Genomic DNA, 25,326 nt, shown 5'->3' with positions numbered 1-25,326 from the left:
TATGCCTTTTCATGCCTCCTTGTTTTCCTCACTTCTTTTCTGTGTTTTTTCCTCTTCCCCCGGCGAAGCCGAATCTAGCTTCCTTCCTATAGTCGAGGGCATCGGTTTCTTCAGCACATTACCGTCAAAAGGGTCACCTCCTCTTGCCAAAATCATCATTACGCTGCGGGGCTGCGGGCTCGAGCAGAGATTCCTTCTGCAATTAACAGTCTCGCGTGTCTCTCATTGCCTGCTCTGTTTTCAGTTTCATCACCTGCTTTCCTTTTTCTGCATCTCATATCTATTTTACGGATTTGCATGTAAAACTTCAACTGAACTTATTAGCATTCAATTCATAGTACAATACGTTAACGGCCTTAAAGTTTAGTTGTATTACCTGCCTATAACTTTCATCTCATTCATTTCTCTCTCTTGACAAAAACTTATTCTCCTATGGCAGAGAGAACACATAACTTTCCACACATCATATTTCATTCTAACATTATAATAGTTGATCTTTTTTCATATGTACTCTGACACCACTTATTCACTCAAATATTTTAAGCAATTCAAGAGGGGGATTAATCGAGCTTTTGAAATTTTAACAATTTTAAATTAATATGAGTACATAATTGAAATGCTTAAGTATTTAATGCTATTGTGAAAATAAATTTAAAGCACTATTATAAAGCTTTAGTGTAAATACCACTTCTATAACTCAGTTGTTAAATTAATGAGACATTTATTTAAATTTATTCATTAAATGTACTAATAAACTCATAGAAAATTTAGAAATTTAATCTCTCCCCTTTAAAATATGAATTATGAAGGATAAAGACTTAAATAATTAAATTTACAACATTTAGGGGTATTTTTCAAATTTAATTTGAACCCAAGGACCCCAGGTGAAGGAAATTACAACATTTGGGGGTCTAATTGTAATTTCATAAAGTCAGAACACGTCGGGCCGACATGTCCGGGTGACCTATCAGAATGCGCCTCGTGGAAGACACGCAGGCGTGCGTCGATGAGACAGATCGCACGAACGGCTGGGATGAAGCCTCGTTCACTGAAGATGTCGTTTGAACAGTCGGGATCCGCTCGCCAAAAAGCTTGAAACGCGCTTCTAATGATTGGGATCGTCTGTAACAGTGATCGGACGACTTAGATTTATGTGAGAAAAAGTACAGACATGAAGAATCGACGGCCCAGATCACATACAGGTTTGATCCAACATTTGGAATTTAATATGCATGCAATTTAATGATCTTGCCCCTAGGTTTGAATGGATGCAACGGTCCGAACATGCTACATGGAGGCGGACGATAAAGATTTGTTTTCCCAAATTTACTCTCATATGTAAGGAAATCTTCTTCCTTCGATGAGACAGAGGGCACCCGAGAGAGTGAAGAAAGCTCAGTCGAGGAAGAGGGAGTGTGTGGGCTGTTAGAAACCTTCGCACCAGAAAAAAATTAGAGGGAGTGAGCTGGTGACCACCATAGACACGGGGGGCACATTTGGAAAGCAAAGAAACCAGGGAAAACCCGAGGGACCTCACCGGGTCACCATGCGACCCGACCGCCTTAATTGGTAAGGTTTTCCTTCATTCTTCAAACGATGATTTCTAAGTTCTGTTAATCAATACTGGAAGAAATTAAGTGTGATTTGTAGGAGTTTGTAACTTGACCAAACGCAACAAAATGCAAGGAAACACCTTCCACTCGATCACCTTTGGTAAGTGTTCGAACCCGAAACTTCAAGAATAAATTTCATTCGTTTTCTTTTCCATTTAAGCTGGCTTATCTATCTAAGAAATAGTTCAAACATAGTAGATCACTTAGGTAGGTAGAATAATCCTAAATACAACCTGTGCATGCGAAGAAAATTGTACAAAGCTCTGGGTGTCATCACTGACCCGAGAAACACGTTTTATTTGGATTTTGGGATGATTTTTGGAGCTTAAATCGAAGTCTGTTTGTGTAGTATTCTGTAAGTATAAGTAGTAATTAACTCGAAGCCTTCATATCATGCTTTTTTAAAGCTTTCTAATCAGATTTTTATGAAATTGCACGGGTTTAAACTGGTAGAGAAAAACTGATTTGAAAAATCTGTTGCAGGCACTACCCAAGCTGTTAGAACCGCTGGGATAAGTTCGAAAAGAAATGTTTTGCATTTGCTGCGTTCTCTCAACACAGTATGGTTGAGGTTTGATTGTGAATGTTTGGCTTGTATTTCTCCTGAAAATGATATATGAGAAATTAAAAATAAGCGATTAAAGAGGAATGTGGTGGTAATTTAGAAATAATGGGAATTAGAAGGAAACAAAACTTAAGGGAAAAAAATGCAAATAAATAGGAAGATAATTAATAAAAGACATACTTTAAATAGAGAATTAATGAATAAAATATTAATAATAACATAAATAAACAAGAAGATTATTGTGAATGGTGAGTGAGTAAAATAATTGGTGGGCGAAAATAACGAAGAAAGATGAATGAAGGGATAATAAGTGAGGGCATGGTTTCAAATAAAATTAAATGCATAAATTTAACAAGATATTTAGGGAAAGCAACAAATAAAGAAATACAAAATTAATAGATTAGACAAAATAATGAATATTAAATCGGATGATTGCATTTAAAAGCAAGTAATAAATAAAAATTAATTAATCATACAAAATAATGAGATGATTGAATTGAATATAAAGAAGAAGATTTTGAGATAAGACAAGGAAATTAGTGAATAAACAAATAAGACTAAGAAATTGAGAAAGAAAATAAATCAGTAAATCCTAGTAACATGTATCAATTAGTTAATACACAATAAATAAAAGAAAAAAAAATAAAAAAGAAACTTGGAGAATTAAAATATTTGAAAATTCATTTAACTTGTATGATTAAAATTCGGCAGGTGGTGAACCCTTCCCATAGTTGGATGAAAAACTCAGTCTAAATGTGAACAGAATGTGTGTATGTGATAGGGATCAAGTGGCGACGTAATATTGTGACCAATTCGATGCATGTGTGTTATGTGTTCTGCCTACGTGGTATAAAAAATTCAAATTTTTTAATGGTATCGCGCGATGAAATATTTATAAAATAAAAAAAAAATAGAATGAACACGACGAAATAAAAATATCAAAATATTTATACTTACGAAGTTATATAAGCTGTGTATAAGAAATGAGAATGTAAATTAGAAATGGTGATGTGAATTCGATGTATTTGCAAAAGTAAGTTAAAAAGTAAGCTTGGTAAGATGTAAGTAGGTGAGAAAAGAAGAATAGTATTTTAAAGTGAGAAGAAATAAGAAATAAAGAAAAATTTATGTGTTAATAAAATGCTAATTCAATTAGTAGGATTAAGAAATTAGAATAATGAAAAAAAAGAAACATAAAATGTTTTCAAGAAAAGAAAAATTTATATCTATGAGTGAATGCATGTACGCATGCTTAAGGTGTAAGTTACTTTCTTATACTTATTGAACATGTTGAAATTCACTTTTAAAAATTTTCAAGTTAAAAAGATTTAAAACTATATTCGAATCAATAAAGAATAACAAGTAGTGTCCGATTCGAAATTAAATATTCTGTATTTAAGGAAGTGTTGTAATATTTTATTTTAATTTTATCTTTTGAACCTTATATTATTGTAAACGAATATTACAAAAGATAGATATTTTTAGTTAGAATAATGTAATTCAAAAATTTGAATTTTTCACTATTTTTCAACGTATAATATATTCTTATTTATAATGTATTTAATTTAATCTTACAAGTGTTTTCCATAAACAGTATTTTCACACCTCTTTTAAGATGAAATTTTAGATTTTTGATTAGGGATTCAACTACCCCTCAAGAAGAAAGAAGAAGTTTTTTCGCTTGATTTTTTAAATGGTCTTTCCCAAGTTAAGTAAGAAAAGAAAAATATTTAAGCATTAAAATACTCAAAAGAAATTGTGCCCTAAAAAGCTACAGGGCATATGAAAAACAGAAATACCCAATGTTACATTTTAGTTTTATACAGAAAAAGTTGACATTCTAAATTAGAACATATTTTAAATATTTCTAAATATCCAATTTAAAAATAAATAAATATCATTTTATCTTAACTTCAGAATAATAAATTAAATACTTTAACTGATTAATTTTAATTTCTTCATGTACCTAGCTACCTATATATTTACTAACCAATCACATTTATTAACAATATATTTTAATATTTTATAACTTTTTAATGAATTCACAAACCATTATTGAGGTCAAATACTTTTCTTCACAAATGATATATTATCACTAGTCCATTATAATATAACGGTACACAATTTACATTAACTTCATGACTAAAAAATTTAATAAATTTGTCTGAAATTAAAAGACTAGCATTATTATAATCTTATTTTATCTGCATAATATGAGTACAGACATTGATCAATATAGTCTATTACAAGTAATAAAACTCAATAACTTACATTTATAACAAAATAAACAATTATTACAATAGTTGAAATAAAATTATCACACCACGAAATAATCATATAACGCACTAAACGTTCCATAGAACACCTCGTTGGACTGCTAACACGTCTGTTAGGATTATCACTCCTACTCTGCTTCAGATAGCTCCACTCACTTTGTGTTCATAATTTTCAAGGCTTTCTAGTTGCTTTAAATTTTGAATTTGTTTTGCAAATATATAGTGACACATACCTTTATTAAGATGTGACTTACAGCATCAACAAAATCTTCCAAAAACCCGACATACATTTTCAATCTGGTAACGTGTAAACCCGATATAACCTTTTTAAGTTCATAGATTAGCAAATAGCCTATAGGTTTTGGCATCAAGAACGACTTGCCTAACTGCTGCGATAGCAGCTATAACTCCTATTGTAGAAAAAACCACAGCTATGGTGATGTTAAACCAATAAGTGAAAGTCCTTTTGGATGGCTTAAAGGTTATGTTGAAGAAAACTACAGGTAAAATAAAATCAAGAGGAATGAAACCAAATGCTCCAATTACCGCATTTACGTCCCCAAAGAATGGAAGCATTGCTGCTATGACTGTTGCTATCACAATAGATAGTGATCGAAAGATTATTCGAGGGATAATGTTGCGAGCAGAAAATTCTTTGCTCTGTGGATCTGCAAAAACTCTCTCCATCACTTCATTTGTTGGCTGCAAATAAACCTGTGTACACTCAAGGATATAATTAATTTGTTCATCAATTATTCAAAAAAATGAAACTTCAATATAAAATATTGTAACATTAAGAGAGAGATATATCTGTTACCACACCAACGGCTGAGAGTTGGAGAATGGTGAAAATATTGGTCATGAAAATGAACCACTTCGGCACCAAAGGTTTTCCATTGTCCAAAAAGTTAGAGAGAACAAGGCCCTGAGCGTGGTTTCCAAATGCCCAATAACCAGAGATGGCTACACTGAAGAATGTGACAGTAACCACTGCATAACAAACACATAGTCCCTTGAACATCTTCCCCTTCACTGGAGCTGCAATTGTTGCCTAAACATAAAGATTAATGATATCGATGAACTCAAGTACATTTCCCAAATCACTCAACAATATACCAAATATACGAAAGTTGTGTCCGTTAACTTGTTATTCATTTTTTTATATTCTTAACATACATTATTAGAATATAATTTGATCTGGTTTGGGTCTGAATGGTTCCTACCAAACCTGCTTTTTAGTACGTTTTTCACTATTTATAGAGTAAATTAGATGAGATTCCATAAAAACTATTTGAATTTGAAATAGATATTACTTAAAATATTAACCCTTAACACCCGCCTCAAGCTGACAGGTGCGAGGAATCTGCAGCTTGCCACAGAACTGAAGGAAAAGAGGATGACCAAGGGTTTTGGTGAATATATCAGTGATACGATTAACATTAGATACAATTTATAGCTTCTTTGTTGAATCTTGTCCGCAAACAAGTGAGAAATCCATTTCTATATGTTTGGTGCGCACATGGAAAATGGGGATTTCTCAAAAAGAATATCAAGAGTAGGAAGTTGAATCTAAAGCTCTCTTAAGACTTATGCAACCAAAAGGCATCTGATAGTACCATTTGCAATGGCTTTGTACTTGCTCTTTTATTTTAAAGACAGTAAAAATAGTGGAAAATTTTATCAACAAAAGGTACAAAGTATTTGTGACCCTCACTAGATCCCACAGGAGCAAGACCCTATAAATCAACATAAAGAAGCTCCAGTGATTTTGATGAACAATGACCTATAGATTGAAGAGGAGACCAAGATAACTGTGTTGACAAAAAGCGCCTGTTGTCATGGTGTATGGCTTATTTTGGTTGCATGGAATTTCAAATTTATAAATGAGATTTCAAATTGTGTGGAAGTCGAGGTGCCCCAACTGTGCATACTAGTCAGCCAAAGCTAGCTTCTCTACCATGAAAACTCGCAGTTTACTGGATGTCAACGCAAACTCGTGCTATCCTTCCTCAATTGGTCTCTGGAAAATTAAATTTTAGGAAGTTTGATCACATAAGAAGAAATAATCATGGCGAAATTCCGAAAAAGCCACTTGACATCAGTTGCAAATTTCTTAACTAGTAACTAGTTCCTAGTAACTTCAAGAACATGAAGTAAACGAAAGTTCTAGTAGCAGTGGGTAGAGAGGAAGAACCTCGATGGTGAATTTTCAATTCTTGCTTGTTTCCAACATTGATCCGTCACATCCCTTGTGCTAAGATTCAAGACTTGAAAAATCAAGTGCCACATGGTGTGAAGTGCTAGTATTGAGATACCAAATTGAAAAAGTGGACCATTATTACAAGACTTGAGATCCGAGGCATTGGTAACAGCATGAGACATATGTGCTTGAGGTTGGCTTCAAGAGTTGTGTTAGGAATAGTACCACTTCGTACACCGACCAGCAATGTGGTTTTTCATGTTGAAAATCTGGCAGGGACCTCACTTTTTGTCGTTTAAAGAAGTTTTGATATTGGTTTGCTTGGAGAAGGAACTAATTTTGTTAGAAGTGTTTTTGATAAGGAGTAATGGAAAAAGTTATCAATAAAAAGCACTTGTTACCAAGTAATTTATCATTTCTCGGAGCTACTCTAAGATCTTGTATAATTGGAGTCGTCATGTTTAAGAGATAAGGACTGACTGTTCTATGAAGAGTATCCCAGACTTGTCAAGATGATTTGAGGCCAAGGACTGAATGTTCTATGAAGAGCATCCCAAACTTGTCAAGATGATCTGAGGACAACGATGCAGGGACTTCTTCAGAAAGGGGAAAGAGGCCATGTCATCAATATTTGGTTTTTGTCAAACCAAGTAGTATATTACAGATTTGAAATGGAGACTGATGCATTTTATGCGGAAGGAATGTTCTCTAAAATTAAAATATGATGCCATCAACAAAATCATAAAGATTTTGGTAGTTCAAGATGGGTAGAAACTGTACCTTCCAAAGTAGGTAACTCACAGTTTAATGGAAAAAGGATATGATTTAGATGAAATAGAAGACTAAAAAGTTTGAAAGGTGTTTAGGATGGCATGAGGGACAAGGTAATGTTAGATATTAATGCATAAGGTTCAACGCAAATCTGAAAGCTTGTTTATGAGTACTAGTGATACTCTGAAAAATTACTACAACGAAACAATGGAAGTCATTAATCAAATAAAGAAGTATGGTGAGAATTTGGCTGAATGGAAAAATTCTTGGGAGCCTATTGAAGAATTATGATCCTATTACAGCTGCCATAAAGGATGCAAAAGATCAAAGTGTCCTAACAACTTACGAAGTGTTTGGTTCCCTTTAGTCTCAAGAAGATAGGATGAACAGACATGACAACAACTCACTTGAAAGTGCTTCTCAGAGTAGGATGCAGCTGTCCCAATGCTGTAAAATGAGGAGGGGAGAGGTGTGCTTTTTCCGGGGTATACTGCAGAGTTACAAATGAAGAGAAAACAATGCTATGGAATGACTTGGAGTTCTGCAGCAATAAATGGGGGGAGAAATGGGTAGTTGGGAGGGACTTTAATATGATCGTTAGAAGAGTCATATGGAAGAAGAGGAATGGTAGGGATTTTGACAATATTAAAAGTAGTATCAACAGACTGAAAGACAGGTAGTTACATTATTTTCAGTCAATATTGTTAAGTCATGACATTATGAGTGATATGAATTTTGGAAATGTCTATTAACACAGTTGTAAATCCTCTTTGTAAAACGGTGGCACCTCATCTCTTGGTTACTTGTTTATATATATATACCTTACTTTTTTATTTCAAAAAAAAATATGATCCTTAGAAGAGATGAGAAATCGGGTGGGGTCAATAATGGTGCTGAAATATGAGAGTTCAATGATGCTGTGAATAAACTTAATCCGGTGGACTTACCTTTATCAGGTGGAAGGTGGACATGGACGAATTTAAGGAGCAACCCTTCATGTTCAAGGATTGATAAGCTCTCATGATTTATTTTTGCAGCTTGCAGAGGTGACTCAAAAAGTGTGGAAGAGACCAACATCCGATCATTTTCCCATATGCTTATCCCCCGATGGAATCAAATGGGGTCCAGTACCTTTTAGGCTTGACAACAAGTGAATTAAAGTGGAGAGATTTAGAAGATTGGTGAAGGATATTTGGCACGGAGCGAGAGTTGAAGGAACTGCAAGTTTTAGGGTTGCCTCAAAGTTGAAAAAATGGGTCAGAGATGAGGAAAACAAATTAGAGGACGAGCTCACAAAAGGGTTGGAAGAAATTGAGGATATCGATCGGCTTGAGGGGGAAGGAAAAATTATGGAGATGGATAGGGAGAAAAGGGAAGTGTTGAGAAGGGAGGTTGCATACAAGATGAATTTGGAGGTTATATAATGGAGAGAAAAGGCAAGAGAAAAGTGGTTGAAGGGGACCGGAATACAAGATATTTCCAATCTATGGCAAACTTTAGAAGAAAGAAACATTATATTGAAGAGCTTAATATTAATAACCAGTCCATCAAAGGGAACTTGGATATGAGGGATTGTGCAAAGAGACATTTCCAAAAACTGTATGAGGATAGGGGATGAAGACCAAGACTGGACAACTTACACTTCAAAACCTTAAAGGGAGAAAAGCAGGGTTAATCTTGAGAAGGTGTTCACGGAAGAAGAAATTCATGAAGCCCTCAAGTCCTGCAATGGTGATAAAACTCCAAGACCGGATGGCTTTAATATGCGATTTCTTCAAGAATTTTGGGTGATAATGAAAACTGATGTAATTACTGTCTTCAATGATTTACATGATTCAGGGGCTTTTGTAAAATCAATTTTGGGAGATAATCAAAACTGATGTAACTGCTGTTTTCAATGATTTATATGATTTGGGGGCTTTTGTAAAATCAATTAACTCTACTTTCTTGGTACTCATTGCGAAAGTGAATGGAGAAAAGAATCTAAAAAATTTCCGTCCTATAAGCCTTGTGGGGTACATTTATAAACTAAAATCCAAGGTTTTGGCTAGGTATTCTGCAAAAGTGTTGGGGGAAGTGATTGAGAAAGTCAGAATACTTTTGTTAGAGGTAGACAAATTTTAGATGCGGTAATAGTGGTAAATGAAGCAGTAGATGACCTAATAAGCTGTAGGAGGGAGGATATTTTGTGTAAATTGGATATGGAAAAAGGTTGTGATCATGTCAACTAGGATTTTGTGGACTATATGTTAAGGAGGATAGGATTTGGTGATAGGTGCAGGACATGGATGAGACATTATATCTTTTGCAGTAATGGTGAATAGCAGATCTTCTTTCTTCAAGGCATTTAGAGTGCTTAGACTGGGCGATCCCATCTCACCGTTACTATTTCTAATAATTATGGAAGCCATTAGTATATTGGAGAGGGCAAAAGATCAAAATATAATCAAGGGGGTCAAGGTTGGCAAGAGAACTGCTAGGGTAGAAGTATCTCATTTATTCTTCACAGACGATGCTCTTATTTTTTGCCAATGGGGAGAGTCAACAATGCTTCATCTATGTTGTATTCTATTGTGTTTTTAGGTGGTGTTGGAACTGAAAATTAACATGAAAAAGTTTGAATTGGTCAAAATTGGTGATAGAAGTGATGAGGGGAGATTAGCCAAAGTATTAGGATGTAAAGCAGTTAAAGTGCCTATCAAATATCTTGGACTCCCATTGGGAGCAAAATTCAAGAAAACACTAACTTGGGACCGGTTGAACTATTTGAGAGGAGACTTGTGGGTTGGACGAGACAATACTATCTAAAGGAGTTCAATTCACATTAATTAAAAGCACATTAGCAAATATACCTATATATTTCTTCTTTGTGCTAACCATTCTAGCGAAGATTGTAACGGCCCCGAGAATTTAAATGAAATGTATGTATTAAAAATCTCAAATGCGGAAGCGTAATAAAAATTTTGATTAATATCCCTTACACAATAACCAAAACGTACTCAAAACATGAAAGAACAAATTAAGTAAAAGAGATACTCGAAATAAGAACTATAAATATAACTATGAAGTCTTTAGGCGTCCCCTTCGCCGTCTTCCTGCGGAACGGGCTCGGGAACAACGTCTTCCTGATCTGAAATGGTTAAATAAGGAATGAGCTACTGAAGACATCACACTATCTCACCGCCACGGAAGTAAAGATGGGTAGAAAACAAAAATGACCAATGGAGCATAATTTATAATAAACTCGTTTATTAACATAAAAACCTTTACTGTCCACTTACCTCGGTGAGATTCATGAAAACAACATATGAAAGTAATAACATTATCATCATCATGAAATCATATAGATATTATAACATAACACTTACCACGCCTTTACATTTCAATCATTAAACAACATATTTTTCTCTTTTACCAGTCTACTAGTATCTATGAGGATCCATAGGGGGTCCCCCCTACCCGTGAACCATTAACATTAATAACCTGATTCTAGGGACGTCCCCATACCCCGTTCGGTATGAGAGTGAAGCGGGCCGTCCTCATACCCCGTCCCGTATGGGCGCCAAAATACATAAGGTATCCATACCTCGTCCGGTATGAGAGACCACGTTCCCGGTAGGGTTCCCTACGGACCTGGTTTGTCCACCATATCCCAGGATATCTAGTCAGGCTGTCCACATTATCCATTTATCAATTCACATAACCTTTTTGTCTTTTTTCTTGATCTCAATCATCTAATCATACACAACATGTAAACCAATAATTGACACCAAACAAGACAACATAGTATCGAGTTCACCATAATACAAACTATAATAAAAGAACCATGATTCATGCATACGAGACTATAACATAATTACATCAGACATCATACTGCATTTAATACTGAAAATTAGATCAGATAACAACTGACCAATAATATATAAGACTCGGGCTCCATTGACAACCTTAATCAATTATACATCTATAATTTCACAAAGTACAGTTTAATTATTTATTTAACTTTAATATCGTGATAGGAAATAAGGTGAGAGGTCATTACTTGTTTCGGAGTCTGAAATCGACTCTACAGTGCGCCTATGAGTTGTTTCTAATTTCCTTGAATTTTTTTCGGAAAACTGAAACGCACTACCGGTACCTGCACGTATCCCAAAAAATCTCAAATCAGACTTAGGGCCCCTTTCGGCCAATATCGGAATTCCGACACAGCGGCTCCGCCGTGCTCCGGCAAGGCGCCGCCGCCTGTGACGGCGATCCGCCTCGAGTTGGCCGTTTTCGGTCGAATTCGGCCAAACTTGCATCGGTCTCTGCGATAAAACAACCCTAGGGCCCTCGGTGGACCAAAAAATTACGAAAAACTGAGACTTACCGGCGGCGGTGCTCTCGGGTGCGGCGGCTCCTCCGGCGTGAGTCGTGTTTTGATGTTTGGCTCCGATCAACCTGTAGAGAAAAGAACGGTGATCACAGTGGTATAAAATTTGCATCGAACGGAGGCCGGGAAGGGCCTCATCGAATGAAAAAATAGAGGGGAGTCGCGGCGGCGCCGCAGGACTTCGGCTGGGTTTTCCGGCCGTTTAGCCGGTGGTTTGGCTCCAGTTTGGCCATATACGGACTCAGCATCGAAAAACGAGCCAGGGGGAGAAAATTTACCTCGATTGGCGGTCGAAAACTTCTCTGGTGTGGCAGCTGGTGGTGGCGGCCGGCTCCTCCGACGTCTGGTTCTTCTTCTCCAGCAAGGCACTGGCGGCTAGGGTTTTGTGGTCAGGTGTGGGTGGGGTTATTTATACCCTTTGCCTTTTAATCTCAACCGTCCATCAAGATTAAATCTGGACCGTCCGATCACGATTTAATTGGGATCAAATCTGGGCCATCCATCGCGATGCAATCTGAGCCGTCCGTGCCTGATTGAATCTGGACCGTCCGTACACGTGAATCTGGACCGTCCGTGCGCACGTTTGATCTGGGCCGTCCGTGCACGCGGGAACGAATCTGGACCGTCCGATCGCGCGCACGCGGATCGCCTACGTGGCCCGTCCCGTGTCAACGTTTCCTTGCCACGCGGCGTGTCCTGGTTGGTCGGGGCTGCTGTCTGGGCTGCTGACGTGGCTGCTGACATGGCACAACTTTTCTAAATTGCTTTTTGACTCCCAGTTTCCGATTTTCTTTTCAAAAACACTCCCATAATCTAAATTTTCACCCATTTTTCCCAAAATCAATTTCAATTAAATCCAAATAATATTTTTACCCAATTTTATCATTATTATTATTTTTATTTTCATTAAATTAAATAAAAATCTAAAAAATTCAAATAAATAAATAAAAATAATAAGAATAAAATTAAAAATACTCGGGTGTTACAACTCTCCCCCCTTAAAGAAATTTGGTCTTCCAAATTTGTCTCTTACTCTTGGTCGAACAAATGGGGATATTGGGCTCTAAATTCTGATTCTAGCTCCCAGGTAGCTTCCCTGGGCGTGTGGTTCTGCCACACGACCTTTACAAATGATATTTCCCGGTTGCGGAGTATTCTACTCTTTCGGTCCGTGATATCGACTGGTACTTCTTCATAAGACAAGTCCTCTTGGAGTGGAAGCAGTTCATGAGCCAAGACATGAGAAGGGTCCGGGTTGTACTTACGTAGCATGGATACGTGGAACACATTGTGGACTCTAGAGTGCTCTGGAGGCAGTGCTAGTCTGTAGGCAGCAGTACCAATTCTGTCTAAGATTTCAAAGGGTCCAATATATCGGGGGTTTAATTTTCCCCTATTGCCGAACCTACTAATTCCCTTGAAAGGAGTGACCTTAAGAAACACATCGTCGCCTTTCTCAAACGCGAGGTCTCTCCTTCGGTATCTGCATAACTCTTCTGCCTACTCTAAGCTGTCTGAATGTTCTTTCTGATTTTAACTATTTTGGACGTGGTCTCCTCTACCAACTCCGGGCCGAACAATCTTCTATCGCCCACTTCCTCCCAAAAAATCGGTGATCTGTACGGGTGCCCATATAACGCCTCATATGGAGCCATGCCGATGCTTGCTCGGTAGCTGTTGTTGTAGGAAAACTTTATCAGGGGTAGATGGTCGTCCCAATGGCCCCCAGAGTCCAGGACACAAGCTCGGAGTATATCCTCAAGCGTACAAATTGTCCTTTCTGATTGTCCATCAGTCTGGGAATGGAAGGCAGTACTAAGAGACATCTTTGTTCCCATAGCTTGCTGGAAGCTACTCCAAAATCGAGAAGTGAACCTGGGATCCCTGTCGGATACTACTATCACTGGAACCCCATGCAATCTAACTATCTCCCAGATATACATCCTTGCCAACTTGTCCAATGAATCGGTCATCCTGATGGCTAGGAAGTGGGAAGACTTAGTAAGTCGGTCAACGATTACCCACATGGCATCATGTCTTGAACGTGCCTTGGGTAGCCCCGATACGAAGTCCATGGTGATATGTTCCCACTTCCACTCTGGGATCGGTAAAGGCTGAAGTAACCCACCTGGGCGCTGATACTCTGCCTTGACTTGCTGACATACCAAGTACTTAGATACAAAGTCGGCTATGTCTCTCTTCATCCCATGCCACCAAAACTGGGGTCGCATGCTTTGGTACATTTTAGTGCTTCCTGGATGCGTGGCAAACTTCGAGTTATGGGACTCCGTCATGATGTCTCTTTTTAACTCACTGTCATTTGGGACACACACCCTGTCTTGGAAACGAGGTAATCCATCGGTAGAGATTCGGAATTCTGAGCTCACTCCCTGTTCTGCATCCTTCTTGCGAGTTACCAGGGCGGGGTCGACTGACTGGGCTTCCCTTATTTTCTAGATTAACTCGGGCTTGATTGTCAGGCGGCCCAAACATGTGACTCTCTTCAGATCCTGAAGTCGAACCTGTTGCGTGGCCCCAATTGGCCTACATTCTAAAACCATCAAATGGGCTAAGGCACCTGCACTTTTCCTGTTGAGAGCATCTGCTACCACGTTGCCCTTACTCGAATGGTATAAGATATCACAATCATAGTCCTTAAGGAGTTCTATCCACCTTCTCTGATGCATGTTGAGATCCTTCTGAGTGAATATGTGTTTCAAACTCTTATGATCGGTATAGATCTGAAAGGTTTCTCCGTACAAATAATGGCGCCAGGTTTTCAAGGTGTGTATGATTGCGGCAAGCTCCAAGTCATGGGTGGGATAGTTCTTCTCATGATTCTTTAATTGTCTGGACCCATATGCTATAACCTTTCCATGCTGCATCAGAACACAACCCAGGCCTAAATAGGAGGCATCACTATAAACTGTATATCCTCCTGATCCACTCGGTAAAGCCAGCACGGGTGCAGTAGTCAGCTGCTTCTTTAATTCTGAAAAACTTCTTTCCCAGTCCTCATTCCACTCAAACTTGGTATTCTTCTTTGTGAGTCGGGTTAGAGGAGCTGCTAGACTAGAGAATCCTTCAACGAACCTGCGGTAATAACCTGCCATTCCCAAGAAGCTACAGATTTTCTTAACTGATGTTAGCTTCTCCCAGCCAAGTACCGCTTCAACCTTTTCGGGATTCACTGATACCCCTTCCTTCGATATGATGTGTCCTAGGAAGGCGGTCTGCTCAAGCCAGAATCCAAACTTACTCAACTTCGCATATAACCTCTTGTTTCTAAGGACCTGCAAAACTTGGGCAAGATGGTGAGCATGTTCTTCTCTGCTTTTTAAGTAGACTAAGATATCATCGATGAACACGATGACAAATTGATCCAAGAACTCTCTGAAGACCCTGTTCATCAGATCCATAAAGATTGCCGGGGCATTGGTTAGCCCGAATGACATGACCAGGAACTCATAGTGTCCGTACCTGGTTCGGAAGGCCGTCTTGGGGATGTCTTCTATTCTTATCTTCACCTTATGGTAACCTGATCGCAGGTCTATTTTAGAGAAGACCTGTACACCCTACAGCTGATCGAAGAGGTAATCAATCCGGAGAAGGGGATACTTATTCTTGATCGTGACCTTGTTCAATCCTCTGTAATCAATGCACAGTCTCAACGTTCCATCTTCCTTCCTTGCAAAAGTGACTCCGGCACCCCAAGGGGACACATTGTGTCTAATAAAACCACTGTCTTGCAATTCAGTGATCTGTTTCCTCAGTTCTTCCATCTCAATGCAGCTCATGCGGTAAGGAGCAACTGAAATGGGCTGGGTACCTGGCTGTAGGTCTATAGTGAACTCGACTTCTCTGTCCACTGGCAGATCGGGCAGTTCGTCCGCAAACACATCTGAGAAGTCTCGAATTACCGGAATCTCTAGAATACAAATTTCCTTCTTGGGCTTGCCTAGTCAGAGAAAACAGCAAGATCAAGGCACTAGAAGTTAAGAAAACTTGCCATCAAGGAATAAATATTAAATGATTTTATTAATTTATAAATGGCTCCTTGTTAGGAGGATTAAATACAACTTTCTTGTTAAAACAATCTATGGTGTCGTGATACGCCGCTAGCCAATCCATTCCTAAGATTACATCAAAATCCCCCGTGCCTAACCCTATCAGGTCTACACTCAGTTTTCTATTTGTTATCTCCACGGCACAAGCCCTATAGATAACTTTCCCTAGTAGTGTTTCACCCCCGGTAGTAGACACAAACAACAATGAATCAAATTTATCAAGTGATACATTAATTTTGGAAGCAAAAGCATGTGAAACAAAAGAGTGTGATGCACTAGTGTCAAATAAAACATGAGCAATATGGTCACAGATAGTATACATACCCTGTACCACATCCAGGTCGGCGTCGGCATTCTGCTGGGTAAGGTTGTAAGCTCTGCCCTGGATAGGAGGCCTTCCTTGATTTTGGTTCCTCGGGCATTCTCTTGCATAATGCTGGGTACTGCCACAAATGTGACAAGTGTTGTTGAGGTGGTAGCAGGGTCGGTCCCCGTGATCTCTGCCGCAGTGCTGACAGATCTTCCCACGTGTTGTCCCTGGAGCCTGAGGAGGGGCCTGGATGGCTAGTCTGGGCCTCTTATTTGGTTGGGCAGGCGCAGTAGGTGCTGGCCTGAGGAACGGAGCTGAGGGTCGGGAACTCCCTCCTGGCTGAGGACGGGTGTTGAAGCTTCTTTCCACGATCTGTGCCTTTGCTAGGACTGCTGAATATGTCTTGAGCTCCAGTACTAACAAGTGTTGTCTGATCTCCGGGTGGAGACCCCACTGGAATCTCCTAGCCTTTCGGCCCTCATCCATCAATATCTCCGGGGAGTATCGGCCCAGCTCTATGAACTTACGAGCATATTCTGATATTGTCATGTTTCCCTGAACCAGTTGAACAAACTCCGTTTCCTTTAGGTGTCAGATGTGCTCAGGGAGATACTCCACATGGAAGGCCGCTAAGAACTACTCCCAAGTGACTGGTGTAGGCAGGGTGGCCTGCTTGAGCTCCCACCAACGTCCTGCTTCCCCTACCAGCATGTAGGAAGCAAGGGCAGCTCTCTGCTCAAGAACTACTCCCAAGGTCCTGAAAGCTCTCTCAGTCTCCGCTAGCTAGTACTGGGCCTCTTCAAAAGAGGATCCCCCTGCAAAGGTGGAGGGGTTTAGTCTCCTGTACCTCTCTATGTAGCCCAGGTCGATCAAGGAAGGAGCAGGGTCCCGTCGAAGAGGGACTGGACCTGGCTGGGGATCGACTGGGGGGTCCTGTGGTGGCACCTGCTGATATGATGGGGTCACTGGGTTGTGCTGTGGCGGTGCCAGGTAGTACCGTGGCTGGGGCACCAAGTTGTACTGCAGCAGTGGTGCCGGGTGGTACCGTGGAGGAGCAGGCTCGTGTCGGGGTGGCTCGGGATCAGCCTGCTGTAGCGGAGGCTCAACCTGCGGTAGTGGATGAGGGTCGGGTAACTCCCTTCTCTCCTCTCGCCCTTGCTGGGCAGCTATGAATCCTTCCATCATCTCAAATAACCTGTCTACATCCTCCCGAAGCGAATTATCCTGGGCCACTCGGTTTAGTGGGGTCTTCCTCTCCTCATCTCTCTGCACCTGCATTTCATAAGGAATGGTTGAGTAACGATTTATTGGTGAGTATTTCTCTAAGAATTATTGTGTAAGGGATGAGTCCGAGGAACGCGGCTCTGATACCAACTGTAACGGCCCCGAAAATTTAAATGAAATGTATGTATTAAAAATCTCAAATGCGGAAGCGTAATAAAAATTTTGATTAACATCCCTTACACAATAACCAAAACGTACTCAAAATATGAAGGAACAAACTAACTAAAAGAGATACTCGAAATAAAAACTATAAATATAACTATGAAGTCTTTAGGCATTCCCTTCGTCGTCTTCCTGCGGAACGGGCTCGGGAACAACGTCTTCCTGATCTGAAATGGTTAAATAAGGAATGAGCTACACCAGCCCAGTAAAGTCATCACACTATCTCACCACCACGGAAGTAAAGGTGGGTAGAAAACAAAAATGACCAATAGAGCATAATTTATAATAAACTCGTTTATTAACATAAAAACCTTTACTGTCCACTTACCTCGGTGAGATTCATGAAAACAACATATGAAAGCAATAACATTATCATCATCATGAAATCATATAGACATTATAACATAACATTTACCATGCCTTTGCATTTCAATCATTAAACAATATATTTTCCTCTTTTACCAGTCTACTAGTATCCATGGGGATCCATAGGGGATCCCCGCTACCCGTGAACCATTAACATTAATAACCTGATTCCAGGGCCGTCCCCATACCCCGTCCGATATGGGCGCCAAAATCATAAACCTCAATACCCCGTCCGGTATAAGGGTGAAGCGGGCCGTCCCCATACCCCGTCCGGTATGGGCGCCAAAACACATAAGGTCTCCATACCCCATCCGGTATGAGAGACCATGTTCCCGGTAGGGTTCCCTACGGACCCGGTCCGTCCACCATCTCCTAGGATATCTAGTCAGGCTGTCCACATTATCCATTTATCAATTCACATAACCTTTTTGCCTTTTTTCTTGATCTCAATCATCCAATCATACACAACATGTAAACTAGTAATTGACACCAAACAAGATAGCACAGTATCAGGTTCACCATAATACAAACCATAATAAAAGAAACCATGATTCATGCATACGAGACCATAACATAATTACATCAGACATCATACTGCATTTAATACTGAAAATTAGATCAAACAACTGATCAATAATGTATCAGACTCGGGCTCCATTGGCAACCTTAATCAATTATAAATCTATAATTTCACAAAGTACAGTTTAATTATTTATTTAGCTTTAATACCATTATAGGAAATAGGGTGAGGGGTCCTCACTTTTTTTGAGATCTGAAATCGACTCTACAGTACGCATACGGGCTGTCCCTAATTTTTCTGAATTTTTTTCAGAAAATTGAAATGCACTATCGGTATCTGCACGTGTTCCAAAAAATCCCAAATCAGACCTAGGGCCCCTTTCGGCTAATATCAAAATTTCGGCACGGCGGCTCCGCCGTGCTCTGGCGACGCCGCCGCCGCCTGCAGCGGCGATCTGCCTCGAGTTGGCCGTTTTCGGCCGAATTCGGCCGAACTTGCATCGGTCCCTACGATAAAACAACCCTAGGGCCCTCGGTGGGCCAAAAAATTACGAAAAACTGAGACTTACCGGCGGCGGTGCTCTCGGGTGCGGTGGCTCCTTCGGCATGAGTCGCGTTTTGATGTTTGGCTCCGATCAGCCTATAGAGAAAAGAACGGTGATCACAGTGGTATAAAATTTGCATCGAACGGAGGCCGGGAAGGGCCTCATCAGAGGCAAAAACAGAGGGGAGTCGCGGCGGCGGCGCCGGACTTCGGCTGGGTTTTCCAGCCGTTTGGCAGGTGGTTTTGCTCCGGTTTGTCCATATACGGACTCAGCATCAAAAAACGAGTCAGGGGGAGAAAATTTACCTCGATTGGCGGTCGGAAACTTCTCCGGTGCGGCGGCGGGTGGCGGTGGCCGGCTCCTCCGGCGTCTGGTTCTTCTTCTTCGGCGAGGCACTAGCGGCTAGGGTTTTGTGGTCAGGTGTGGGTGGGGTTATTTATACCCTTTGCCTTTTAATCTCAGCTGTCCATCAAGATTAAATCTGAACCGTCCGATCGCGATTTAATTGGGATTAAATTTGGGCCGTCCATCGCGATGCAATCTGGGCTGTCCGTGCCTGATTGAATCTGGGCCGTTTGTACGCGTGAATCTACGCCGTCTGTGTGCACATTTGATCTGGGCCGTCCGTGCGCGCGGGAATGGATCTGGGCGTCCGATCGCGCGCACGCGGATCACCTACGTGGCCCATCCTGTGTCAGCGTTTCCTTGCCACGCGGCGTGTGCTGGTTGGCCGGGACTGCTGTCCGGGCTGCTGACGTGGCTGCTGACGTGGCACAACTTTTCTAAATTGCGTTTTTACCCCCGGTTTCTGATTTTCTTTTCAAAAACACCCCATAATCCAAATTTTTACCCCTTTTTTCCAAAATCAATTTCAATTAAATCTAAATAATATTTTTACCCAATTTTATCATTATTATTATTTTTATTTTCATTAAATTAAATTAAATAAAAATCTAAAAAAATTAAATAAATAAAAAAATAAAAATAAAAAAAGAAAAATAAAAATAATAAGAATAAAATTAAAAATACTTGGGTGTCACAAAGATTGCAAAGAAAATTGAAATGATACAATGCTGGTTCTTATTGGGTCTCAATCAATTCCTGTCAATAACCATACTAGGAAATTAAGAACATAAATCTAGTAGTCCAAATAAGATGTCCAAATAAGAACATTCGCACCCAGAATGATAAACTATTCATACCAAATGGATTATATCCTTTGATAAGTTGCGAAAATTTTAACCGTATATAATCTCTTAACCATCCCATTAAATAAGTGGAGGATTTATTAAACTGCAAAATGTTATCTTGCCATAATGTGATGTGTTGATAGGTCCCAGTCAGATTGAAGTTAGAAATTAAAAAGTTTTTCTTCTTAAAGTGAGAAAATTATTTGAATTTTTCTGAAAAATATCATCATCCCCTTTTGTTTACAAAATTACAGCTCTTAAATATAAAAAAATGAAACATCGTGTTTCCTACTTCTAAGGAATTGATAAGGATAAAAAACTAAAAGAAAAGGATAAAGGAAAAATTCAGCTACTACAGACCTGGGGAGTTGAGGATGGTGGCTTGATCGAATCGGTTTTCCTTTCTTCCCTTGATTTGCGAGGTGTGGGTTTATCATTGCCTCCCCCTTTTTTTAAAACCTTGTCTTGAAGATTCAGGTGCCATTGGTCTCTCCATTCAGCCAAGCTTCGCAAGCTCGACATCTTCTTCATCTTCGTCACTTTCTCGAAGCAATAGTTGGGGTTGGCGGCATCTGTGGCCGAATGTAAATTTTTCATAACAGTGGAAGCACAACCCTTGCACTTGCCGGCACTGTGCTTCTTCCTAAAATAACTGCTCGGGGGGGGGGGGGGGGGTTGTCATTGTTAGGGCTCACATGGGTTGATCAGATAAGGAAGATGTTTACTGATCGAGTTGAGTCCGCCCCGGCCATCTTAGTCTGTCTTGACAGCCCAACTGCTTCTCGTGCATGCGAGCTAGACTTATTGCATCCTTCAGTGTTATGAGCTTAAACATCCTTATATCATCTGTGATTTCGAGCTTGAGTCCGCCAATAAAAGTCCCAACAAGAGCCTTTTGAGTCCAGGCTTGGACCCGGTTCCCCAACTTTTCAAACTCTTTTTGATAGTTCCTCAGCAAGCCCAGTTGGTGAATTTTGGATAAAGCCTCATCGAAATCTTTACACTCTGTTGGCCCAACAAATGTCCCAACAAGAGCCTTTTGAGTCCAGCCTTGGACCCGGTTCTCCAACTTTTCAAACTCTTTTTTATAGTCCCTCAGCGAGCTCAATTGGTGAATTTTGGATAAAGCCTCATCGAAATCTTCACATTTTATCAGCCCAAAGCAAGCCCACAGTTCCTCGGTGAACCCAGCCCAAGTCACCACCCGACCCTCTTCTATATAAGCTCTTATCAACCATTGCCACCACCGGTTGGCCTCCCCTTCAAGGTGGAACGCCACTAAGGAGACGTTGTGGTGATCAGTGGTACCTTAAAACTCAAAGAACTGTTTGACCCTGTTGAAACACTCGATGGGGTTGTCACCAGCATATGTTGGGAAGTCCAGCTTGGCGAGTTTGGAATAAAACCCCTGCCGTCCCGCATCTGGCCGTACATTTTCTTCTTCCTTGTTTGGTCGAATTGGTCCAAGTCGTCCCAAAGAATGGCTTGCAGAGCCTTCACGGCTTAACATGACGGTCTCAGTGAGCCGTTGAAAGTTTTCTTCAATCATCCACAGCTTGTCAACCATCCCTAATTCCAGCCGGTTCATACTATCTTGTAATCTGCCCAACCTAGCTTCAAGATTCTCAAATCGTTCTTTTTTTGACGCCATGGGGTTTGTTTTGGTGATTCTAACCTTACTCTGATACCAATTGATAGGTCCCAATCAGATTAAAGTTAGAAATCAGGAAATTTTTCTTCTTAAGGTGAGAAAATTATCTGAACATTTCTGAAAAATATCATGATCCCATTTTATTTAAATAAAAAAAAATGAAACACTGTACTTCTTACTTCTAAGGAACTGATAAGGATAAAAAATCAAAAGAAAATGATAAAGAAAAAATCCAGCTACTGCAGATGTAGGGAGTTAAGGATGGTGGCTTGACCGAGTCAGTTGTCCTTTCTTCCCTCGGTGTGTGGGTTTATCATGTGTTTCCAATACCAATAAAAAGTAACCAATCCGATAGTATTTTACATTCAGAAAATTGCCAAATAAAACGCGTTCCAAGCCAAAATATCACAAGTACCACCTCGTCTCCGACCATCGTAATAAAAATTATAACCGAAATCCTTTTTATCTGGCATTAACTTGGAACCCGTGTATCTAAAATACCTTTTACTAAGATCAATGTAGTTGTATGTAAATTTAAAGCAATAGCATGATGAACCAAGAAGTCTCCAATGAGGTGGATAAACAAAGATATTAATGGTGAAATTGGAGAACGTAAAAAATCACTTGCTGTAGGGAGTTTGGGATTAAGATCTGTGGTACAAATGAACAATGCATTACATGGCAAATGGTTGTGGAGGTACAACCGTGAAGGAGACTGTTTATGGAAGAGGGTGGTGGAGGTTAGATGGGGTGCAGGATGTATGGGGGATGACAATAGAGAAGCCGTGAGACCTCATGGAAGAAGCCTTTGGTCGAAGATTGTAATGGGTAGACAAAACTTTCTAAATTGCACAAGATGGCGTGTTGGGACAGGTGATAAGATTCGGTTTTGGGAGGAGTTTTGGTGTGGTAATGTCAAACTAAAAGATAGATTCCCAAGAATCTTTGCCATTGCTCAGAATAAAAACATGTTTGTGGGGGAAGCATATACGTTTATTGAGGGGAAGAGAGTTTGGGATGTGCAGGTCACAAGGAACTTGAATGACTGGGAAGTGGATTAATATCAAAAATTATTGTTTTATGTGTGCCACTTGAAACTGGGCAACCAGCTGGATCAAAGGTATTGGAAGCTTGAAAACAATGGCTCATTTACAGTAAAATCATTCTACAGACAGCTAAGTAATGGGGTGATCAGTGGTCAGCCTGAATTCCTTTTCAAACAGATTTGGAAAAGAAATATACCACCTGGAATAGCATTCTTTGCATGGTAAGCATGCAAGGGCAGCATTTTGATAACTGACATGCTGGTGAAAAGGGGCTGGTACATGGTAAATCGTTGCCTTATGTGTAAATCAAGTGCAGAATCATGCAACCTATTACTGTGGTGCCCAGTGGTGTATAGCTTATGGACCATGATCTACGGGCTGTTGGAGATACAGTGGGTACTGGCGAGCTCTGTTAAAGATGAAATACAGGCGTGGGTGAGGCTGTGCAAAAAGAAAAAGCACCCATCTCTTATCTCCTCCTCGATCTTTTGGGTGGTGTAAAAGGAGAGGAATGCAAGATCTTTTGAGGGGGTTGAAAAAATTTTTGCTAATATTAAGGATTTATGGTTTCATACATTTGGATTGTAGATTTTTAATCAAAAAACTATCACAATTTTTTGCTTTAATTTTAGAGAAAGAGTTTAGAGAGAGAGGGCAAGAAAACAGAGTATGTGCATTCAAAGTTCTCTATTTTCTTGTTTCTCTTAAACTACAGAAATTTTTGGGAGGAAAGAACTATCATTGATTGATTGATTTGAAGTGATATTTAAACACATAATTAAATTAGAGTCCTACTCAAAAAACATAATTCGAATTCTAACAAAAAACAAACTCTAAACACAAAATTTAAAAAATAATCCTAAACCGCATATATGTCGGTTTTCTATATGTATTCTGCCACCTCTCTGTTCGGAGCTTTATTTTAAATAGATTTCTATTATAAATGAAATCTTTACGTTGAACACTCCTCCTTAAGGATTTTATTCATCCCAACATTTTCCTTAGTTCTTCAAATTTGCGTTTCAGCAAGGACTTGGTAAAAATGTCTGCTGCTTGATCTTCTGTTGCACAGTGTACTAGGCTTACTTCTTTCTCTTTTTCTGCTTCCTTTATAGCGTGGAACTTAACATTTATATGCTTAGTTTTTCCATGCAACATTGGATTTTTTGCAATGGTGATTGCTGATTTATTGTCGATGTAGAGGACCGTAGGTTCAGTGAAAAGCATCTGTAAATCATCTAGTATTTTTCTTAACCATTGAGCTTGATTTACTGCTCCTGCTGCTGCTATGTATTCAGCTTCGGCGGATGACTGTGCAACAATTTCTTGCTTCTTTAACGACCATGAAAACGCACCAGAACCAAGTGAAAAAACATACCCCGATGTGCTTTTAGCATCCTCCACACATCCTGCCCAGTCACTGTCCGTATATCCTAGAAGCTCTCCTTCTGTGTGAGCTTGAAAATGGATCCCCAGATCAGTGGTTCCTCTTACATATCTTAGGATATGTTTAACTGCTGCCATGTGTGATTGTCTTGGTGAATTCATAAACCGAGATAACAGGCTGGTTGCATAAGTTAGATCTGGTCAAGTGGCAGTTAGGTAGAGTAAGCTGTCAATTTTACTCCTGAACTCTTTCTCATTCACTCTTTCTTCTTCTTCAGCTTTTGAGAGTTTAATATGTGGTATGAGAGGGGTAGATATGGCTTTGTAATTTTCAAGCTTGAATTTTTTGAGCAATTCCCTCGCATACTTCTTTTGTGATATAAAGATCCCTTTCTCAGATTGCGCGATCTTCATTCCCAGAAAATAAGTTGCTCTCCCAAAGTTTGACATCTCAAATTCCTGGTCTAGTTGTGTTCTGAGTTCCTCCATTCTTTGTTCATCATTTCCAGTGATGAGAATATCATCAACATACAGTGATATGATGACTATTTTTCCATCCTTTAGGTGTTTGACATATAGGGTTGCTTCGTTCTTACTTCTTTTAAACCCACAGTGGAGTAGGTATGCATCAATTTTGCCATACCATGCTCTGGGAGCTTGCTTCAAACCATACAGTGCTTTATGTAATTTATACACACAATCAGCTTTCTCTTCTACTTCAAATCCTATCGGTTGCTGGAAAAATATATCCTCTTCCAATTCACCATTTAAAAAGGCAAGTTTTACATCAAGGTGCAAGACATGCCAACCTCTTTGTGCTGTCACAGCAAGCAGAAACCTTATCATTTCATGTCTTGCTACTGGGGTAAATGTCTCCCCAAAATCCACTCCCGGTAATTGAGCATAACCTTTCACTACCAGGCGTGCTTTGTATTTATTGATTGAGCCGTCTGGGTTCATTTTGAGCTGGAAGTCCTATTTAACTCCGATTGCATTTTTACCT

At 39.7% G+C, this 25,326-nt stretch overlaps 1 protein-coding gene and 1 long non-coding RNA gene across 5 annotated transcripts in view; one reads left to right on the top strand and one right to left on the bottom strand.

Moving 5' to 3' along the window:
- Nucleotides 1-1,336: 1,336 nt before the first annotated feature.
- LOC148268762 (uncharacterized) lies at nucleotides 1,337-2,256 on the top strand. Its single transcript, XR_015816717.1, has 3 exons — nucleotides 1,337-1,569; nucleotides 1,651-1,713; nucleotides 2,097-2,256. It is a non-coding gene; the product is annotated as an uncharacterized LOC148268762 (long non-coding RNA).
- A 2,165-nt stretch (nucleotides 2,257-4,421) lies between these two features.
- LOC110815600 (GABA transporter 1-like) overlaps nucleotides 4,422-25,326 on the bottom strand; it is a 52,301-nt gene continuing 31,396 nt past the window's right edge. For 3 of the 4 annotated variants that reach the window (XM_088213329.1, XM_088213330.1, XM_088213331.1), the window contains exons 6-7: nucleotides 5,272-5,505; nucleotides 4,422-5,168 (exon numbers count right to left, since the gene is read on the bottom strand). In XM_088213329.1, the coding sequence (XP_088069455.1) occupies nucleotides 4,788-5,168; nucleotides 5,272-5,505 (615 nt within the window). In that variant the 3' untranslated portion in view covers nucleotides 4,422-4,787. Of the gene's footprint in view, nucleotides 5,169-5,271; nucleotides 5,506-16,723; nucleotides 17,447-25,326 lie in introns of those variants that run through there. The other variant, XM_088213328.1, reaches the window with a different exon arrangement.

This window comes from Carica papaya, chromosome 2 (genome assembly GCF_054855325.1).
Source record: "Carica papaya isolate Zhongbai chromosome 2, ASM5485532v1, whole genome shotgun sequence".
In the NCBI taxonomy this organism is placed as follows: domain Eukaryota; kingdom Viridiplantae; phylum Streptophyta; class Magnoliopsida; order Brassicales; family Caricaceae; genus Carica; species Carica papaya.
Note: the sequence above shows the minus strand (reverse complement) of the source record. Positions and strands in the feature narration are given on the sequence as shown.